Source organism: Dreissena polymorpha, chromosome 16 (genome assembly GCF_020536995.1).
Source record: "Dreissena polymorpha isolate Duluth1 chromosome 16, UMN_Dpol_1.0, whole genome shotgun sequence".
In the NCBI taxonomy this organism is placed as follows: Eukaryota; Metazoa; Mollusca; class Bivalvia; order Myida; family Dreissenidae; genus Dreissena; species Dreissena polymorpha.
The window spans coordinates 16112741-16136026 of NC_068370.1; the positions used below are offsets into that span (position 1 = coordinate 16112741).

The window sequence follows — 23286 nt, forward strand, 5'->3', positions numbered from 1 at the left end:
ACAGATGAATAGAATTTAAGTTTCAATTTAAGATTATTATATGTACATTGGTATGTACATGTTTTATGCATGTATACATGACTGTATTTCATTAATTGGTATGTAATTTCTTGTAAGTTGCAATGTCTCACTGTTTGAACTGAGATTTCAGTGTAAGAAACTTACCTGCAACATTTAAATATATATAAAAAAAATATTTTTTTTTTTTTTTTTTGCTTAACAAATGTACCTGTAAATATAGTATAACACGGATTTCTTCACAACATTCCAATAAATTCTACTAAAACATAACACAATGTAAGAATTGCACAGAGGATACCCGGCAATATAAAGGAAGGAATCTTGGAGGGTAAACAAACATTCTAACTTTCTCCAGCATTATACCCACACTACCACAAAGAAAAGGGAAAATCAAGCAGGATAAACAAACGTTCTTTCCCTCTCAAGTATTATCAAAATTTCCCACTCCAGCATTATGCCTTCACCCCATAATGAAAGGGGAAAAATCATGCAGGGTAAACAATATTTAGCCCATCACCAATGTAAAAGAATTTTGCCGCCTCCATTATTATACCCTCACTACTGTTGTGAAAGGGGAAAGATGAAAGGAGAAGAATTATGTTGGTTAAACAAAAATTCCACCATTCTCCAGTATTTAACAAATACTACAGAATAAGGTATACTCTCGTTCCCACATGAGCAGGGTTAACAAACATTCTGCCTGGCTCATGTACAAGCATTCCGCTCTCTAGCCTTATGCCCTTACCCCAGCAATAAAAGGGTAAGAAACATTCAGGGTTAACAAACATTCCCCCTCCATTATTAAAGCCCTAAGCCCGAAATAAAAGAGAATCATGTTGATAAAACGCACAACGCACATTCCCCATCTAGCATTATATCCCAATCCGAAAAAATGCAAATGTGGGAATTTTCAATTAATTATGGGGTTGGGGAAATTTGCTAGTTTTCAAACCTGGACATCATTCCTTTCAGAATTATCATCCACTAAACAAGAACAATCCCAATACTCTAATGTAAAAGTTCTTTTGCTAATAAGGTGAGGAGTGGTGTCACTCAATTAGTTGTTATATAACCAGTCTATTTGCTATTTAAATTGGTAGAGTGCTGGACTAGAAATCTGATTTAGTTTAAACCTATTTATTTAAGCTCAATTGCATAGAAAGTAATTCCTACTTATTTGAAATGCTCTCGAGTCTGTTTCCTGGGCCTAGAACCAGTACTTGGTGTCTATATGGGAGATAGAAAGAACGCTCCCACAGCGGGGATCGAACCCGTGACATCCCGGTCGCTAGGCGGACACCATATCCATTACACCACGGCGACCTGTTAAAAAGACCTTAGAAATCTGATAACGGCTACTTTGATCCCCAGCCTTGCTATTTAACTTATGTGGGGATTTGTCATGAAATTTTTTCTGTGGCCATTCAAATCCTACCTTTGAGTCATGTTCTGAGAGAACTCGGCATAATGCATGTGCGTAAAGTGTCGTCCCAGATTAGCCTGTGCAATCCGCACAGGCTAATCAGGGACGACACTTTCCGCTTGTATGACAAGTTTCGTTTGAATGAAGTCTCTTTTTAGCAAAAATTCAATTTAGGCGGAAAGTGTCGGCCCTGATAAGCCTGTGCGGACTGCACAGGCTAATCTGGGACGACACTTTATTCACCTGCATTATGCCTTGTTTTCTCAGAACGGGACTCCTTTGATTCAAGTAGGGGAGTTGTCATTTATTGTATACACATGTGCACTAAATACTGGTAAACCAAATGTACCAGGAAAAGTGTGCATTTGTAAACTGAACGCTGTGACCTGTAACCTTTTAAAGAAATTATGTAATAGTACAGTAATGATCATGCTGCTATATTTTAAACAGTGATATTGCAACTAGAAAACAAAAGGAAGACCTTAACTTAACAAAAGGAAGCCCTTTACTTCTGTACCCCCCCCCCCCCTCAACCCTAAAAATAAAACAAATAAAAATAAAACAAACAAGAAAAGTGTTTGTCAGAAACACAATGCCCCTTATTTCGCCGCTTTGAAATAAAATTTCAATATATCATTTGACAGGTTTAGAAATTATCTCCCTTTTAAAGCTTATTACTTCCCTTGGATTGTATTTTTTGACTTTTGACCTTGAAGGATGACCTTGACCTTTCACCACTCAAAATGTGCAGCTTCATGAGATACAGATGCATGCCAAATATCAAGTTGCTATCTTCAATATTGCAAAAGTTGTCGCAAAACTTTAAAAAGGTTAAAGTTTTGAGACAGAATGACAGACTGACAGGCCAAAAACAATATGCCCCCGATCATTCGATCCGGGGGCATGAAAATAAATAAATAAATACATGACCACAAACCATGTTATAAATTTTATTTGATCATGTATGAACAATTAAATACACATGATGATTAAAATGGTTGCAAAGTACAATGTTTATAAAAAATAAGCAACAGATTATATGCCACACAGCTCAATTCCAAGCATGGCAAATGTTGGTCGATACTTCAGCCACGTCATGCAAAAATGGATCTAAGAGCAAATGAGTCGTGTTCTGAGAAAACTGGGCATAATGCATGTGCCTAAAGAGTCGTCCCAGATTAGCCTGTGCAGTCCACACAGGCTAAACAGGAACGACACTTCGCTTTTATGACATTTTTCGTTTAAATGCAATCTCTTCTTAGCAAAAACCCAATTTAGGCGGAAAGTGTCGTCCCTGATTAGCCTGTGCGGACTGCACAGGCTAATCTGGGACGACACTTTACGCACATGCATTATACCCAGTTTTCTAAGAACACGACTCATATGCTCCCAGCGCCGCTCCAGACCAGCCTATGCAATTAAAGTCTGGTAAGGAGACTCTGTCCATTATAAAGTAATACAAGGTTTGATGTTTTAATTAAATGCCAGGCTGGTCTAGAGACTGCATAAAGCATAAGACATTGTTTCACATAACTTGAGTCATTAAATAACTGGACATTCGAAGACATAGATACTGGCTTGGTCAACAGTTGATGGGATTTAACATAATTTAACAACATAATAGAAATATATATATATACATGTACATGCAGACTTTGGTCAGTAGAGACAGCTTTGTTAAGTTATAAGCTTACATGAGAACTACCAAAACAAAAATTTCCCTCATTGAATTCAATATACAGTAAGTGCACAGAGAATGTGCTAATGCATGCAGGAAAAAACAGTTGTTCTAAGACAGCATGCTCTTATGCCATATTCTTTCAAATTTGATAGTATAGTGTACGTTTCTGTCAGTCACTTGATATAAAGACCACAAAGACATAATTGAAATTAAATTAATATCTGTTATATTATATTAAATACACAAAGTAAAAGATGAACATTTATAATTTTAAACACGAAAAGTAAAACACGAAAAGTATGTATGGCAAAACAAAAATATTTTTCAATTTTTTACTGATTAATTCAGCTCAATTTCACTGATTTTAAAGCAAGGTCTGCATATAAGCTGTCAACATGTGACCTTGACCCAACTGGCCCCAAATGTAATCCCAACCTAGGTCTGCATGAAAGCACAAGATACTCATTCTAATTGAACTTTTGAACACAAACTTTCATAAACTACATATGTTTACATTTTTTGACACAGTGACCTTGACCCAAATGGTTTAATTCTAACCAACTGCTAAGTTTTCATGTCAGATGGAGATACAAGCTGTTGCAGGCACACTTTTACAAGAAATTTCTTAGTACAAAAAGAGGCATTATCTGCCTTATCGCATTAGACGTATGGGCATTGGTCTGTGACCTAGCATTATGATAAAAAAAAATATGTAAAAGTTTTCGATTGAAAATCTGTAGAATTTACAGAGATATGCACTTGTTAAACATAAACATTATACTTATTTCAATTTTATTATATCATTATATTACTGGTCTTTTGTAATTTCAAAAGGGGGCATAATCCTGTTTAACATCTGGTCACTGTTATGGTTCCTAGTCAGTGAATGTTTATATTGACCCTTTCAACATATGTACATAAAGGTTTTATTGAAATATACATATACATAGTAAATATAGTAAACATAAACCAGAATTTGTTAAGTACATAAAGTGTCATTTTTCTTCTAAAATGGACATGAAGAGTTATGAAACATGGTCCGTGACTTCACACAACTACCCTTAACATACGATTTAAGTTTCAATTGAATATCTGTAGTGGAAACAGTGATATCGCATTGTTGCATGTTAACCTTTACCAAAACATTACAGGGACGCTGATATTATGACAAGTAGTATAGCAGACACTTTCCCCTGAATTTTCTTGATTAAGCTATACAGCGTTAGGATAAAGAACATTTGCAATCTAGTATATATGTGGAAGCTTCTTTCAAACAATATAAAATGCAGATACAGGAAGCTATCAGTTATGAAATCTACTTATTATGAATGCCAATATTAAGTTCAGTTGACATTTGTGGGTAAACGGTAACAACACGGGTATTTATAAGCAAACAAACAAGCCCTCATTTTGGCCGAAAAGAAATGAAAACAGATTTCTACACAATAATCTCACTTTATGAGTCTGCAATACAAACATTTGATCACAAAATCACATATACTTTAAAAGCATTACAGAGAGCAAATGAGCAAAAAGTGCAGATCCAAAATTAAGCATGGTTCACACATTTTTTATTCATAAATTTCCTATGTACATTGAAGATTGTATAAATAAATACATATTCAATTTAATTCAGAAGAAGTCACAAAAAAGTGATTTCAAAGGAATCGACTTGTGTGGTAAGATGTGGTAGTAAAGATAATATAGAAATATACACAGAGATTATAGATTATGAAAAAAAGCAGTTCTTTTGGAAATGGACATTATTGAAACCCTGAGATTTACAGGTTACTGCTGTTCTTTACTTTTTAACATGCTCCATGACAGAAACAACAGACAGCCTTTGAGAAATTGCGCCACAGAAATAATAAATCATTAAATGGGACTTTTGATCACCCTCCTCTCAGTTATTAAGTCTATAATTGATCACAATAAACTGACGGCACAACAACAAATGAAATCCCATTTCATTAAAAAATTATTTTCTCAATTGATATTGAGATTGAATATTTAGATTCTTTTGCAGGAATACCATATAATTTTTAATGACCTGTTGTTGTGTTTTGCACTAGCCATATTTTTGCAATGTTTGTGCTTGTTTGTATTTATACTTCTTAAAAACACGTATTTCCTTGAATACACTTGCAGTGTTTTAAATGAGTTTCTATTCACAAACTGTCAGATAAAGAACTAACACTGATACATGTATGAGTTAATGTCTAACTTATATTAAATGCACAATAAACGGAATAGTGCAAAAGTGAAGCTGCAGTTATCTAACATGCTTAAAAGGCTATTATATCGCTATTCCTCAATAAAATAAATTACATGTTAGCATCTTACTTCAATTGAGTAGAATCATACAATATCAATACTATATATTTGTAACTAAAAGTGATTAAATATCAATAACAATTCAGACTAAATTGCTGCATACATTAACAAAGCAGACTTAGCATGACTTATAGATGTATTTACCTTTATTATCCATATAATAACATAAATAACATTTCTGTAAAATGTGAAAATACACAGAAATAATGACGAGTAACATGTGTAAAACAAGAATGGAACATATTAAAAACAACCGATTTGGTGCACCAAAAACAAGAAGGGAAATATAAACTATAGATCTACACTACATAACGAAGCTCTCTTTTAAACATTTATTTTAAAAAGTCAACAAGAGTCTATTCTTACATGATCTAACAACATGATAATACATTGCAAAAATTTGTTCAATAACATGCACGGTACACAAATGGTCCAGAAATTTAACAACAGTGATAATGTTTATGTAATATGACCTGCTTCTGTGCAATAGTAATCACATTATTGAAAATTATATCCATATTCATATGAATACATATTGCTATATACACTATAAGTATAAGCTTTTCCCTTTTTTCATCATTCTATGTACATGTGTATATAATCTATGTTTAAAATTCTTGGTGTTAACTCAAACTGAATAATACGGAACCAACAAAACAAAATCTTCAGATATCTATAAATGCTGCAATAAGTTCACTTAAACGCTTGTCTTTGAAGCCTCTTCTTTAAGGTTGTTCTCTCTTGCAAAAAAGAAACTGAACATGATGGAAAGAAATCATGGCGAAAATGAGTACACATAATCGAGCACAAAGTTTTAACTTAATTTGATACAGATTGGTGTAAATGATGAATTACTATTCCACAATGTGATAAAACACAAACAGGCGGGTTAACAACCCAGTAGGCAACACATGTAACTCTAGTGGCACCATCCAGAAGATACTGTAATGTTTCATAACCTAAAACTGTCAAAACTATGTACACAGACAGTACCAAGTTAGTTAAATATCACACAAGCTCCTGTGCACAACTACATGGATACCTATGAAAGCACTCAATAAAACCTCTGAAATAACCGTAATAATATGAGTTGTGTTCTGATAAAACTGGGCATAATGCATGTGCGTAAAGTGTCGTCCCAGATTAGCCTGTGCAGTCCGCACAAGCTAATCAGGGACGACACTTTCCGCCTAAACTTCATTTTCGGTAAGCAGGGACTTCCTTGAAATTACTAAAAATACCATAAAAGCAGAAAGTTTCGTCCCTGATAAGCCAGTGCAGACCGCACAGGCTAATCTGGGACAACACTTTACGCACATGCATTATGCCCAGTTTTCTCAGAACATGACTCATATGTTATGTGTTAAGTGTGAAACAATTGCATCTGCTTCTAGTGTCACTATCACACATGTCCACTCTGGAAAAATGTGGGTTAATGCATGTGTCAAAAGATTCTCCTCAGATTAGCCTGTGCAATCCTAACAGAAAAATAAAAGAGGACACTAAACAAGCATGCATTAAGCGCCGTTTTCCCGGAGCATGGTACATTTGTTTCATGCTCACTCCTCAAAATGTAGATCAGTACAGCACAAGTCAGTGAAAAAGTATTGGTAGAGCCTGAACATAAACAATAAGTACATATACAATATTAGGTGCAAATTTATAGACGACTTTGAATGCCTTTAAGTATACAATACAAAAACACTTACAGCACAACAATTCCTAAAGTCATTTTCTATATTTTTTTCAACGTATGTTCAAAACAGTAAGTACAGGATTTCTCTTCATTGGAATATAAAATATTTCCATTTTCCTATTATTCAGTAAGAGCAGAAATGATTACATAAAACAACTTTCTTTAGGTATTTTTTTTCATTGCTTGCATTCAAATTATGTAAAACCCATCAATGCTACTCAGCCATCTTTGTTTAATTCAAACTCTCAAATCAATTGGCCAAGATTAACAAGACAAACGGAGAGTGAAACTATTGTTCCTGCTAAACATTTCTACATCAGCAACAATGTATTGTAGTTTTTATGTAACACACTACACATTTATAAAAATATTATTTTTTTTTACACATACAAATTTGGCAAAAATATAAAGGCAAGAGCAATGTTAACAGTTCCACAACTGCCAGAAGTGCCAGTGCGTTCTAGCTGCACTAGTTTCACACGAGACCCTAACAAATATTTTACTTTAAAAAAACACAGACAAATTTGACGCAAATAAATATTGGCAACATCACTATTTGTTCACTGACAAGTTCTGCACCGACCCTTTGGCAAGTGCTACAACAGTTGACTAGCGGCACTTTGACTGACGTACACAATGCAGCCAACAAAGTTCACGCCTGCTGCTATCACAAACACCGGTAACCAACGACCACCGCTGCTGGTAACCAACTCTGCTGTGAGTGGACCACAGAGAATGCCAGGAATAGTTGCCTGAAAAGAGAATATAATAATGTTCTCTTTACATTAAGACGCAACAATACAATCATTTATCTTAGTTTCAAACTAAGTCTCAACCGACCAATGCTTATACCTTTTGAGTGTTTACCTTAATTGATTAACTATAAATCATTAAGTCTAATTTTGAACGGATGAATGTATGTAGTTGTTGGGCATATTTCAATCCTATTACCTAGCCTATTTGCGGGAGTTAAGCAAGTGGAAACAAACGTCGTTTGTTTTGGCCTGACCAGTATCTCTGCACCATTTGCACGCACATGCAAATGTATTGGAGATGCTGCAGGTTGACACATGAGAATATGAAAAGAGCACCAAGTTGCATGAATCCAGAATATAAAATGAGAGCAATCGTGGCAAATTGTTTGCTGTGGACCATGGTTCATAACTATTCTTGACACTTGCCATTTGTACCTACAGAAATTTTGATAAACTAGCATTCGTCACACACTATTTTGTACAGCCTTTATTTTGGATTATTATGTATTATAAGGATCTCATATACCTGATTGGTTTCTACATTACTATGACAATCATGTTACATGCCTGAGGCGAGCACTTACAAGAGTATTGGAGATGGCGAAGGTGATGCCTGCATGACTTGGTGCCACTTCTGCGTGGTTACTCAGATGTCCAGAGGAATTGCATGCACTCAGTCCCAGACACACCGTCACAAAACTGAAACATGGAAAGTAGATATTAAACTGTATCACACTATAACTGGAGCTTGGTCACAATACTAATAACTCTCTTTTTCATTTATGTTCTATTGCAATAACACAGGAATGCATTTATCTTAGGGGATGAAAAAAGTACTTGCAAATCTACACTTAAAGGATATACATTTTACGTATTGCCTAGCAGTTTCATTTACTATTTCATACTTCTATAGAAGTCTTATAATATTGTGCCGAATGTAGTGTGTGAGCGAAATGCCACAGTTTTATATTAAATTCTTGCAATACATTACCTTTCATTGTTAAGCGTTGTGGCCATGCTATTGAAGCCATATAAAAGGAGGATTTACACTTACAAGACAGCAAGAGGAAGGTTATCGACGGCGCTGAAGAAGAGAATAAAGAGGCCGGGTCCCAGGAGCCCTATGCTGGTCATCAGCCGTCGTACAGACAGCACAGTCCACTTGCGTCGTGTGATCAACGAGTCTGCGCAGTGGCCTGCCACTGAAGAAGATATGAACCTCTGTCTGAGAAAAATGGGTCTAATGCATGTGCTTAATGTTTGGTCCCAGTTTATCCTGTGCAGTCTGCAAGGGCATATCAGGGACAACACTTTGACATTTTTGGTTTAAAGGGGCCTTTTCACGCTTTGGAAAATTGACAAAAATTAAAAATAAATGTTTTAGATTCGCAAATTTTGGTTGTAGTTATGATATTTGTGAGGAAACAGTAATACTGAACATTTGCCATGCTCTAAAAAATCCATTATGTGCATCTTTTTACAATTAAAAAAACCCTGAAAATAATAAAGTGTTGCAACGCGAAACAATTGATTAATTTGGAGAGTTTTGTTGTTGTTGTTATATTTTGTTATACTATTGCTTATATAAAGTATAAAATACATCAATAATTGTGTGAAGACTGGCAGAGTGGTCTAAGCGATAGACTTTTACTCCATTAACTCCAGGGGTCAGTGGTTGAGCCAAGTTGCGGGTTACTTTATTTTTCTTTCTTTAATTTTATTAATGTTTTTTACTGGAGCTTTTTAGATCCAATGTTTACATTTATCAATATCAAGCATTTATTGACAAACTTCAAAACGTGCCAAAATCTGTGAAAAGGCCCCTTTAAAGAAATTCCCTTTTAAACGAAATTCCAGTTGAGCGGAAAGTGTTGTCTCTGATAAGCCTGTACAGATACAGACTAATCTAGGATGACACTTTACACATACAGAAATTACGCCAAGTTTTTGGGTAAATTACCATGTAAAACAATGGTTTCATCCAACAGCATTTGAAGTGATAATATATTAAGGAAGCAGTATATTAAATGTTTTTACTTTTTTACTTGCATTAATTTAACAAGACTATTGCCAAGCAATATATGTCCCCTACCGGCTCCACCATTGCCAGAAATTCCACCATAGTCAGAATTTATTTTTTAAATTTGTTGCCATAGCAACCAGAATTTTTGACGTAGGATCAAATGAAATGACGCCGTAATGTCCATATTGCCATCTATCCATATTTCAAGTTTTATGAAAACATATGAAGAACTTTTAAATTTATAGCAGGATCCAGAAAACCACCATTTTCAGCAGTATTTCTAGTCTATTTGTTGCCATAGCAACCAGAATTGTTGACGTAGGATAGAAATGAGATGACCTGCATAATTTTGTCCATATTGCCATCTATTCATGTTTCAAGTATCATGAAAAAATATGAAGAACTTTTTAAGTTATCGCAGGATCCAGAAAACCACCATTTTCAGCAGTATTTCTAGTCTATTTGTTGCCATAGCAACCAGAATTGTTGACGTAGGATAGAAATGAGATGACGTGCATAATTTTGTCCATATTGCCATCTATTCATGTTTAAAGTTTCATGAAAAAATATGAAGAAGGATCCAGAAAACCACCATTTTCAGCAGTATTTCTAGTCTATTTGTTGCCATAGCAACCATAATTTTTGACGTAGGAATGAAATAAAATGACGAGCAAAATGTCCATATTGCCATCTTTCCATGCTTGAAGTTTCATGAAAAAATATTAAGAACTTTTAAATTTATAGCAGGATCCAGAAAACCACCATTTTCAGCAGTATTTCTAGTCTATTTGTTGCCATAGCAACCAGAATTGTTGACGTAGGATAGAAATGAGATGACATGCATAATTTTGACCATATTGCCATCTATTCATGTTTCAAGTTTCATGAAAAAATATGAAGAACTTTAAGTTATCACAGGATCCAGAAAACCACCATTTTCAGCAGTATTTCTAGTCTATTTGTTGCCATAGCAACCAGAATTTTTTATGTATGAACGAAATGAAATTACGTGCATAATGTCTATATTGCCATCTACCCATGTTTTAAGTTTCATAAAAAAATATTAAAAACTTTTTAAAGTTATCGCAGGATCCAGAAAACTACCATTTTCAGCAGTATTTCTAGTCTATTTGTTGCCATAGCAACCAGAATTTTTGACGTAGGAACGAAATGAAATGATATGCATAATCTCCATATTACCATCTATCCATGTTTCAAGTTTCATGAAAAAATATGAAGAACTGTAAAAGTTATCGCAGGATCCAGAAAAGTGTGACAGACTGACTGACTGACGGACACACAGAGTGCAAACCATAAGTCCCCTCCGGAACAGAGAAAGAAGAGTACAGCATGATAAAATTATTGCACATAGATTTTAGTTTTTATTTCAATATAATAATTGTCAAACAAATATTATATACTTGTCTCTAAATTTTTGGACATCTTTTTCGTTTTGTTTTTTATATTTTCCATATCTAAATTTTAGGACATCTAAAAATATTCTTCTTTTTAAGTGTCCTAAAACAGTAATTACGGTATGCATTAAGCCCAGTTTATCCTGGGCTTCTACAGGGTTCTGTCCCTGTCATATCATAGAAACTAAGACAAGTGACATTAATATCTAAATTGTGCAGTTAATGATCAGCATGGTAAAATATGAATACTAGTGATGCTGTATCTTTAATTTTGACTTGTTCACGCACATGTTTTGCCTATTTGCATTGTCATGTAAGGTATGTGCAAGTTATTTAACTTTTTTAGAGTGACATGCACGGGGCACTGAAAGTGCATAACTTTTGTTATTTTTACTACAGATCAAACATGCATAACTTCATAAGGGACTATACATACAAGATAGAATTGTGTACTTTGAAAAGCATAAGAGAAAGTCTTTTGAACCAGGATGTCTCGACAGACAGACAGACAGACAGACAGACAGACAGACAGACACAGACAGACAGATGTCAATCAATCTGTCAATGGTGATTCAACCACTATTACCACTTCATGCCTAAAATTGGACAAACAAAGAAGAGAAAGGAATCTGTGCTTTAAACAATGGCAAAAAATAATTGTTTTGTTTCGCAAACAAATACCAGACACAACTCACCCATGCCAACTGCTGAGTTCATAACGTAAGGCACCGCAGTCAGCATGATGTGTGCTTTCCCGGCACCTAGGGACCGTGTGAGGTACGTTGGGAGCCAGTGCATGATGATGTAGTTCGACCAGTTCATAGAGAAATGAGCAATGTATATCGACCAGAGCGGCCAGTGGTTTATAAATTCTCGCCAGTTCACATTTGTATTATTGACCTGCAAAAGAGCATGGAATTATCTTCTACACAAAATGTAAAATGTCAACATTTGGGGTTGTGAACTCATTAATGTTAAATATTTAACAGATGTATGAATAACAAATATGAAGTATATTACATGAATATAAATTACCCAAAAATGTATACAGCATGTATTTCATATAAATCAGCCATTTTTTCCCTTCTTTATAAAGTACCTGTAAAAGGTACTTTCCCAATCTAAGAAAAACTACAAAATTCCCAATGGCTGTCTAAAAATTCCCAAAAGGAAGGAGAATTCCATCAATTTTGTTCCAAAAGTGCATTATCTACAAGTTAACAAATAAAATGAGCACTTAACACTGAACATTTCAAGCCAAAATGAATGTAGATACCAAGCAATTAAAAAAAACTATAATTCCCAATTGGAAGATTTAACAACGGGAATTTCCCAATTTCAGGGTTTTTCACACTGATTTTTCACATTTGGTATGGTACAAGTACTTTTCCCAATTGGGAATGAAAAATCGCTGTCAATAAACTTTAATTTGCAATCAAATGATGTCATATCAATTTTGAAATGTAAGTTAATTTTAAAGAATCAATATGCTTATAAAAACCAGACGATCACTCTTTAGCACTTCAAAACTTGTTAATGAGAAGAGGCCGTTGGTTGCTCAAAAGACCTTCAGGGAACTGTATTGTCCTGAGAAACTTTTGTGATGGTTAATAAACCATTTTAGAACTTGGCAGAGCCAACATTAAAACAAAAAATCTCAGGAACAATATAACAAAATTGTGTATAAAATGTTTCACTACAGCCACATAAAGAAACTTGCCCCACCTGTGGGTCATATTCTTCAACCAACCACAGCAATGTTTTAAATTGGCAGCAGAAGTTTTTTCAAGTGAGCATTGTCCTTCTGTGAGATGTTACTGAAGTTTTTGCAAGGGAGAACTGTAAACAATACGTAAACAAGAGATTGCCAAGCAATATTGTCCCCTACCGGTGAAACTCCATCATTGTCTGTAATTTGTATTTTATTTGCTGCCATAGCAACCAGAATTCTTGACGTAGGAACAAAATGAAATGACATGCATTATCTCCATATTTCCATCTATCCATGTTTCAAGTTTCATGAAAAAATATGAAGAACTTTTAAAGTTATCGCAGGATCCACATGGTGTGACGGACAGACTGACAGACGGAGCGCAAACCATAAGTCCCCTCCGGTTTTACCGGTAGGGGACAATAAGCTGTACTTTAGGTGGTTGTAGAAACTCCTCGTCAACTGATCCCTTGCATTCCTTGTAGCAGTAGATCCACACAAACACCCAGAGGAAGCCAATAGCACCAAACAGGTAGAACATCCACTGCCAGCTCAAGTGGGGACACACCTGGAATCAAATATGTTAAGTATACATTTTGTTACTCTATGTGTCATGTTCTGAGAAAACTGGGCTTAATGCATGTGCGTAAAGTGTCGTCCAAGATTAGCCTGTGCACAGGCTTATCAGGGACGACACTTTCCGCCTAAACTTGATTTTCGGTAAGGAGCGACTTCCTTAAAACTAATTATACCATAAATACATGCATTAAGCCCAGTCTTTTCATTGTTTTGTGATTTCACACGTCTGTAATCCTCTATTCACATGTTTTTTAATCTAGGTCTCAGGTGCAATAAACCGGTCCTGACCGGTTTTGAAAGGTACAATTATGTATGGAATCACCCAATTTTGATCCAAAGAATGACAGGTATTCGGAATTGAGGGGATTCCGGTCCTGAGGAGCTATTTTCTGCATAGTTTTAAAGGGAAAAAAATGGGACCGGACAATTTGTTAGGTTTAGAGAGGATTCCAGTATAGAGAGGATCCGGATTAGAGGGTTTCCACTATATTACTATCATCTGTTTTCTTAAGAGATTGTTCATTTTTATTAGTTTGAAATTGTAAGGTTCTTCATGTTGAAGAATGTTTGCATTTATAGGACAAGGGGCTTCATTTTTTCTTCAATACAATCCCACAAAGCATGTACGCCCAAATCGAACAAGAAGTGCCTGCTTATTTACCACAGAGGCTACTGTTTGGCCAATGGATCCTAGAGCAACAAGGTAGCCGAATGCCCGAGATCTCTCCTCACTGGGGATACCATGGGAGAAAATGTGGAATATTGTAGGCAAGCCTGAAACAGTCATACAGTGACACAGTCAAGGTTGTCAATAAATAAAATCAGTTACACAGGTAATTTAGGAATTGTTCTCAAAGTTGCATATGTTGATAGAAAGCAATAATTTTGATAAATAATGGCAATCAGGACTAAGTCAGGCGCTTTTGGAGATTTTAATGCACAATATACAGTATAAACTAAGGCTTTTGATGTAATAGGACAAATCATATGTTTCAACAATTTCTTGACAATTGTGAAAGCATGTATACTCACCTAGCCCCTCCCCCAGTCCAAGAATTACTCTGCCAATGATGAGTGCATATATGGAGTGAGCAAACATTGGAACAAGGAACGTAGACATGGACCACAGCAACACTGATATTGTCAGCATGTTCTTGCCTCCATACTTGCGAGTCGCACTAGCACCAATCACCTGAAAATGAACACGTGACAGTCACCTTCATAATATTTAACATCTGCCTTTATTTACAATCATGAAAAAAATCTGCAATTAAACCATTTTTGAAACTGATAAAAAGTTATACAAAAATATCTGGATTTAAGCAAATTCTATAAATAAAATAATAAATGAATACCAATTTCTATTATTTTCATCCAAAGCCAACAAAAAGAAAAGGCTAACGGTAACTTACTTGGCTACTAATGTATCCGACAGCAAAGGAGCTGAGAACCCAGCCCTGGCCATGCATGTCCCATTTGAACTGATCAGTCATGGGCACAATGGCTATAGGCATGATCACACGATCGGCCGCATTGATGAAATTGGCTATACAACATAGCCATAGCGTGTGTGACGGTTTGTTCATTATGAGATAGTCAAACTGAGGCAAGACATTTTTTTATAGCACACCTGTCTTTCTTACTTCCTCATTTCAATTCTGAAAATAAAAAGTGACTGTGTGAGGGTGTTGGCAAATATAATATTTTAACCTAATGCACAATTTTGTTAATGATAATAAAGTTTTAAGAGTGAGTTAAAGCTGTCATTTTCAGCAAGTATTGGAAAAAATGTAAGTTAGCAAATAAAGTTATTAAATTCTGCATTTGATGCACTGAAATGCACTATTATTATGCATATCTGTTTTCTTATATACCATGATCTTTTTGGCACGCTTATATAGCACAAGTTTTCACAAATAAACAATCCTATAGCAAACTTAATTATTTTTCTGTAAATCACATTTCAAATACCTTGCGATCTTATTTTTTGGTTAATTGCAACCAACAACATGTATTTTAATAATAACACCCCTTAACTTATCAGAACAAAAGCACATGACATTATCAACTAACCTCAGTCCTATTCCTCTTAAGACTGCAAGTGGTTAGCAACACTGTATGAATTGATTCTTTTAAGATATTTCAAGAGTCTTTGAAATTACTACCAGCGTTTGGGACCATATCTAGGGAGTTGATAACTTGTGGAAGTTCTGCCTTAGATAAACTGGAGAATTTAAAGGACATGATGAATTTGTAGATCTAGTGAAAATAAAATGTTGAGACTTAATATTCAGTTTAGATAATTTTACATATTTTAAATATTTCATAAATTATTATTTTAAAATGCATATAAAATATCAGTATCCATAGCAACAACAGATAACTTGGACAAAGTATGGAAAACATCACATGATTGCACAGTTGTATATGTATATATTTAAGTCTTAAGGGCTTAAGGTGTTAGGTTTTGCACCTTTTTTTATCACTGTTGATAGGATTTTCCTGAGTGGATTGAGTAACTCTGGAAACCTATAAATCTATTTCTTTATAACCCCCCACGCATGGCCATAATGTAATTTATTTTTATTATGTATCAGTATTGAACATAGCCATTATTATAAAAGAAGAAAAGAAGAAGAAAGAAGATTGTTACAATTTGTGTTAAGTCATTATTATCATAGAGATAGAATTTTGTCAAATACAATTGGTTGTGCAATACAAATGATTGCTTGAAGAATATTTCAGTTAGGTCAATTTCACTTTCTGTATCATCAGTTTGTGTGACAGGGGAAACTGTCAGACCTAGTACAATCCAGAACACTCTAATGAGGCCCTGAATTGGCAAGAAACATTACCAAAATACTGGCCTTAATGACTATCTTTAAATGATGTATTACTCTGATAGGACCAATTCTGATTTGGGAATTTCAAGGATATATGTTTCTGGAAATAAAAACAAATCTTGCTAAAATTGCTGAAAATCTGTTGACAATTCTGACATCGACATACTGACAATGTGTCAGAATAGGAGAGTGACACGAACAGTTAAACATGTGATAATTATGGTAATGTGGTTAACGTAATATAAAAGAGTACAAACATACTGCGTTAATGCAATTCTAAAAACTTACGGAATATTTTAATAAACATGCTGAACGTGGCATAAACATCAAAACATTTCTACAAACGCATACATCACTAAATATGATAAAATATATTTTGAGTTTATTCGTGTAGATACAGGGCAAAATATTAATAAACACACCAGATCTGTTTCATGCAATAATTATAACAACGTGCAATTTCTGATATTTCATCTACATTTCTTATTTTTCTCAAAGAATTTGATGTAAGCGAGTAAATATATTGCCCGAACGAAAATATGCACACAATGTATAAATATAGGAAAGGTACAGGTTATTCTATACTGACATAGTACACAATGTTAGGATTGTAATTTGTTACAAATATTAATAAACATAACAATTCCACATCTGTCACCAATGATGATTTGAAATAGTTTCAAAATTTGGAAAATACTACAGCTAACGGGAATGATAAGTCTTTCCAAGTAAAAGTCTGGACAAATGCAATACGAGATGTTAAGTCTTTACAGTACTGTACTTTTTTGAAAACTATGTATACATTTGTGAATCGAGTAACAGTAAAATAGTCATTGGTTGATAATCGGCGAACACTTAGCCGAATGTCGCGTTTGTACACAAAGAATTAAAAAATTAGTTCATAGGTTCAGGGCTCAACATTAACCTAAAAACCAACTTGCCCTGCCGGGCAAGTACTTAGAAAACCTACTTGCCCTGAACGTAAAGTCACTTGCCCAAACATGTAATATCACATTAACTGTAAGCCTCATATTTTTTAATGAAGATCAAAATGATACACCACAAAACCTTTTTTTATTTTTGCACATTTAACAAAATGATTACAGCAATTATAGTCTAATTAAATTCTAAATTTAATGCTCTTTGTTCTTTTTTGCACTTGCCTGGGCGGACAACTAGCTTATAAAATAACTTGCCCGGACCCAACTTTTACTTGCCATGGGCAATAGGACAACTGTTAGTGTTGAGCCCTGAGGTTTTTCATCATCATCATCATCATCATCATCATCATCATCATCATCATCATCATCATCATCATCATCATCATCATCATCATCATCATCATCATCATCACCATCATCACCATCATCACCATCATCATCATCATCATCATCCTCATCATCACCACCACCATCATCATCATCATCATCATCATCATCATCATCATCATCATCATCATCATCATCATCATCATCATCAGCAGCAGCAGCAGCAGCAGCAGCAGCAGCATCATCATCATCATCATCATCATCATCATCATCATCATCATCATCATCATCATCATCATCATCATCATCATCCGGTGTAAGGGTTGAAATCCATATTGGAATTTCGGAAACCCTGTGATTTATCTTCATTGCAATATTTTTGTTATGTCACTTATGATTGACCTCTTACAAGACCCCTTTCATAATATGCGCATGAATCTGGGTAAAATATCTATTCATCAATAACAGAGAGTCAAATTGTATAAACAACATTTCTTCCCAAAAACAAAATGTTTATATGATGTTGATGCGAAATGTAATTCGAGACGCTGCGAATTCGATAAGAGCTTGGCAGAAATCCTATATAAGAATCGTGATAAGCTGGGCTTATCAGTACGATATCATGAAAGAGACTCTCTCGCAATAAATTGGACGGATATTTTGTATCTTGCTCTATAGTGCTTCAAAATATTATAAAACGGTATTTGTTGGGGGATATAATGTAAATCAGCCAGACGTAAAAATACATGTAGAATTATTACCGCTAATTGTCACGCGAATACCACTATGATTTTAATCATGTCGTAATAGAACATTCCGGAATAAGATTGTGTTAAAAGTGTGTATTTCACCAGAGAATAGCAAACTTGTGTATTTCACCAGAGAATAGCAAACTATTTCACCAGAGAATAGCAAACTATTTCACCAGAGAATAGCAAACTATTTCACCAGAGAATAGCAAACTATTTCACCAGAGAATAGCAAACTATTTCACCAGAGAATAGCAAACTATTTCACCAGAGAATAGCAAACTTTTAAGCTAAGATGTAATCCGTATAAGACTACTGGTACTAGTATGTAAGAACAAAAACAACAACAACAAGAAACGTGAATGGTGAAAGGTGTATTCATGTTTTAGTTAGCATAAACATGAAGTTGTTGTTCAATCTGTGTGTGACGTTGCTTCTAATAAATGGTGTGAACTCTTTCTTCGGGTTGCGTAGCAACGATGTAGATGATGCCGATGACGGCGAGGTATCGAACGCGATATTCGACTACAACCTGTTCCTGAAGAGTCCACATTCCGCGCGTGTAGACTCGAAGTCCAAGGTTGAAACGCTTGGTGGCGTGTTGAAAGGTAAGTCGCCTTCGTAAGAATCGGTTAATGATTTATAATTAAGCCTCGCTCTGGCAAAAAATGTGTTTAAGGCGTTTGCGTCAAGTGTCGTCCCAGATTAGCCTGTTTAGGCATCACAGGCTTATCAGGGACGACACGTTCCGATTTGATTTGATTTTTCGTTTAAAGGAAGACTCTTATTGAAGAAAATCCAGTTAAGGCGGACAGTTTCGTACCTGATTTGCTTGTGCGGACTGCTCAGGCTAATTAATCTTGGACGACAATTTACGCACATGCATTTCCCGTTTTCTCAGAGCGCGACTTAATTGTAATAATAATAATGCATAGCTCTGCGAACTTCTGCAGAAAGATGACATTCCTTTTTTTAACTTCTTTCGCTTTATTATGTGTGTAAGTCTGGGTACAAAATGTAAACTTCCCTTCGTAGTGTTTTGCTTAATTGGGTGCCCTTGAAATATCACCTGCATTCGATTAACCTTAAGTAGGAGTGTGATTCATCTGCACGACGCTCATGTAGAAGTTCATTAATTGTGATTGGCGATAGTCGTGACTGATCTGGCATTGATGTTAATAATTATGATCGTGCATGGTAAATCATCATACTATTTACTGTGAATACACCGTAAAAACAAAACAAAAAAGTTTTTTTTAATTAATTAAAACCTCAACTGAACTTACATACTATTATAACTGGTAGATTTTAAACCACAGATAATGCACTTCATATGCATTAGATCTAATTAAATTCTTATTACGTCAGGTCACATAATGGAACTGAAACGCTCTACCATGAATCAGGAAATTGACGTCATCTTCCTTGTGGACAGCTCCACTAGCGTCGGGAAAAAGAATTTCGTTGAGGAGATAAAGTTCGTAAAGAAACTGCTTTCCGACTTCACCGTCGACGTCAACGACACGCGCGTTTCCGTGATCACGTTCTCTTCACGCGATCAAGTGAAACGTCACGTGGATTACTTCTCGGACGTCGAGAAGTTCCGTAACAAGTGTTCGCTGATGGACGACCTCGCGAAAATCGAGTACAGCGGTGGCGGCACGTATACTCTGGGCGGGCTGCTCGAGGCCAAGGTCACCGTAGTTTATCATTGCATCGTTTAACTAATTAAAATGATACAAATTATTATCAGAGTAACGACACAATTGCATAGAATAGAGCGCGTAGCTTGGTAAAACGGAATACCGTAGATTTAACTTATTTTTCTTTTCTAATTATGTAAGTAGATCAGCGGGACACTTCGACATTATTTGTTTCGTATATGACTTTATGTTAAAACAAGAAAATTGCATATATTATTTCAATAATTTTTTTTATGTACCTAAGCCGCATTGTCGATCTGCATCTAAAAAATATTCACGAATACTATTTTTACTCAGACATTAAGTCTCTCTCATAAAGAATTTGTGCTGAAAAAGAGTAAAAAGAAGAAGCGTTTAATAACAAAGTTATGTTAACATAAACATGATAACAATGGCAATAAAAACAGGAGAAGAACATAATCATGAAAACAAGACTTTTATTCAGATTATCATCTGCATAACATAGGCCATTATTGCCGGGCCTTTGGCGCTTAAACAAAAACGAGTATATATCAGATCTCCCGTTTAATCGCTTACTGAGACTTATATGAGCCCGACTCTGAGAAAACCGGGTTTAATGCATGTGTCGTGAAAAGTCGTTCCAGATTAGCCTTTGCAGTCCGAATGCTAATCTAGGACGACACTTTCCGCTTTTTTGAATGTTTTGTTGAAATGAAGCCGCTTGCGGCTTGAACTGGCTGATCTGGAACGATACTTCATGCACAAGGATTAAACCCGATTTTCCCAGAGCGACACCCAATATGTGTTTTGCACATGTATGGCTTCTATTATTAGAAAGTCTTGAAGAACGCGCGCCCCACAGCGAACAAGGTAATATTCCTGCTCACAGACGGCTTCTCGAACGGCGGCGACCCGACGGTGGAGGCCCGGATACTTCGGCAGGCGGGCGTGAAGATCTTCACATTCGGCATCCAGAACGGCAACATCGTGGAGCTGTACGACATGGCGTCCGCGCCCAAGAACGAGTCCACCTACATTCTCGACAGTTTTGAGGAGTTCGAGTCGCTCGCCAACAGGGCTCTCCATGAAGGTATTGACATAAGAGTTTACTATTTACAACGAGTGAATTTGAGCCGCGCTTTGATAAAACGGGGTTTAATGCATGTGCATAAAGTGTCGTTCCAGATTAGCATGTATCACAGGCTAATAAGGGATGGTACTTTCCGCCTAGACTGGATTTTCGCTCATAAAATACTTCTTTTAATCAAAAAGTACTATAGAAACGGAAAGTGCCGTCGATGATTAGCCTGTGTGGAATGAACAGGCTTATATCGGACGACACTTTCCACACATGCATTTATCCCCCGTCCCCGTCCCCCCCCCCACACACACACTGGCTTATCAAGGATGACAATGTCCGCTTTAACGTTTTTTTGTCAGTGTCAATTCTGAAAACATTGTTCCGATTTCTTTGGCGTCTAATATCATTACTTGTTTTCTTATCATGTTTTTGTGGTACGGAAATATTTATAAACAATTATATTTTAGATATTAATGTTGTCGTTCTTTTTGTTAAATAAATAACATTACGATTGTAACCGTTTGCATCTAAAATGGTAGGGAGGTCGTCCAAACCTTACCTACAATTTTGAATGCTCTAATATATCGAATGAATAATACATTTTGTACTTTTCAAGGGCGGAATGGAACATGTTATATATACGATACACAAAATGCTTTTTTTGTTGAATAATATCACGAATGCACTTGTCATATTATGCTCAAATATAATTTAGTCCGTACTGGTTTATCAAGGATGACAATTTCCGCTTTGTCGGATTTTTTCACTTTCAGAGAGTCTCGTTTAGAGGGGCCTTTTCATAGATTTTGGCATGTTTTGAAGTTTGTCATTAAATGCTTTATATTGATAAATGTAAACATTGGATCTAAAAAGCTCCAGTAAAAAATCAAGAATAAAATATAAAAAAGGAAAAAAGTAGCCCGCAGCAGAGGGCTCGAACCAGTGATCCCCGGAGTCCTGGAGTAAAAACCAATTAGACCGCTCGGCCATCCTGCCAAATACATATTAGAGACGTATTTTATACTTTAAATAAGCAATCTTCGTAGTTTCACAAAATTAAACGACAACAACAAAACTCTCCAAATTATTTAATCGTTTCGCTTTATAATTTTCAGGTTTTTAAATCGTCAAAAGATGCATATAATGGCTATATTAGACCATGGTAAATGTTCAATATTGCTGTTTCCTCACAAATATCATAGATAAAACGAAAATTTGCGAATCTGAAACAAATTTTTTCAATTTTGTCAATTTACCAAAAGGTGAAAAGATCTCTTTAAACGAAAATCAAGTATAGTCGAAAATTCTCTTCCTTGATAACCCCGTGCATCCGCACAGGCTAATCGGCGACGACAATGTATACACATGCATTAAGCCCGGGCTCCCCAGAGCGATGCTAAATATAAAATATAAAGGTTTTGCCCTAATTTGTTATACCTATGTTTAGCGTTGTTATTCACTCATTTAACCCATTTATGCATAGCGTCTAGAAAAAAGGCCTTGGCAAACAGCGTAGACCCAGATGACCTCATCAGGGTCTGCGCTGTTTGCTTAAAGGAATTTCTGTAAAAAATATTCTAAATATAGAAATAAATATACTAGACACCCTAATTTTGGAAATAAAGTGGTCCAATTTAGAAGGATGGGAGAGTCTACTAGGCATAAATGGGCTAAGCATTATTTTCTCGTTCGTTGGTAAGATCTGAATATCGGTCGGTACGTGGTTGAGCCGGACCGGAAGTGCAACCGCCTGTGTGTCGGGCGCGACTGCTGCGACCCGCTTGCCAGCTGCAAGTGCGGCACCCACACCGGCAAGTACGAGTGCCTTTGTCCTCCCGGTTACTATGGGAACGGACTTCGCGGCGGTTGTCAAGGTAATCATGTATTATAGTAATTTTTAAATTATTATGATAGTTTTTATTCATTTCAATATAACTTTGAAAGTAAGAAGTTGAGCTGTTTTACTTTAGAACGCACATATCAACCGGATAATTGTAAATGTATTTTCCACGATGTTCACAACCGTTTGATGATAAACTTTTT

At 35.6% G+C, this 23286-nt stretch overlaps 2 protein-coding genes across 3 annotated transcripts in view; one reads left to right on the forward strand and one right to left on the reverse strand.

Moving 5' to 3' along the window:
• Nucleotides 1-2381: 2381 nt before the first annotated feature.
• On the reverse strand, nucleotides 2382-17001 carry LOC127862251 (sialin-like). 2 transcript variants are annotated; one of them, XM_052401304.1, is made up of 9 exons: nucleotides 16904-17001; nucleotides 15051-15296; nucleotides 14671-14830; nucleotides 14300-14412; nucleotides 13493-13627; nucleotides 12044-12248; nucleotides 8965-9112; nucleotides 8495-8609; nucleotides 2382-7907 (listed from the first exon to the last, which is right to left on the reverse strand). In XM_052401304.1, the coding sequence occupies exons 2-9, from the start codon at nucleotides 15222-15224 to the stop codon at nucleotides 7752-7754; spliced, it is 1206 nt and encodes a 401-aa protein (XP_052257264.1). In that variant the 5' UTR covers nucleotides 15225-15296; nucleotides 16904-17001; the 3' UTR covers nucleotides 2382-7751. The 2 variants fall into 2 exon arrangements, with proteins under 2 accessions (XP_052257264.1, XP_052257263.1); XM_052401303.1 differs by having other exon boundaries at nucleotides 16770-16904.
• Nucleotides 17002-18371: 1370 nt separating this feature from the next.
• LOC127862017 (sushi, von Willebrand factor type A, EGF and pentraxin domain-containing protein 1-like) overlaps nucleotides 18372-23286 on the forward strand; it is a 62305-nt gene continuing 57390 nt past the window's right edge. The window contains exons 1-4 of the mRNA XM_052400879.1: nucleotides 18372-19106; nucleotides 19867-20192; nucleotides 20997-21252; nucleotides 22944-23117. Of these exons, the coding sequence (XP_052256839.1) occupies nucleotides 18899-19106; nucleotides 19867-20192; nucleotides 20997-21252; nucleotides 22944-23117 (964 nt within the window). The 5' untranslated portion in view covers nucleotides 18372-18898. The remainder of the gene's footprint in view (nucleotides 19107-19866; nucleotides 20193-20996; nucleotides 21253-22943; nucleotides 23118-23286) is intronic.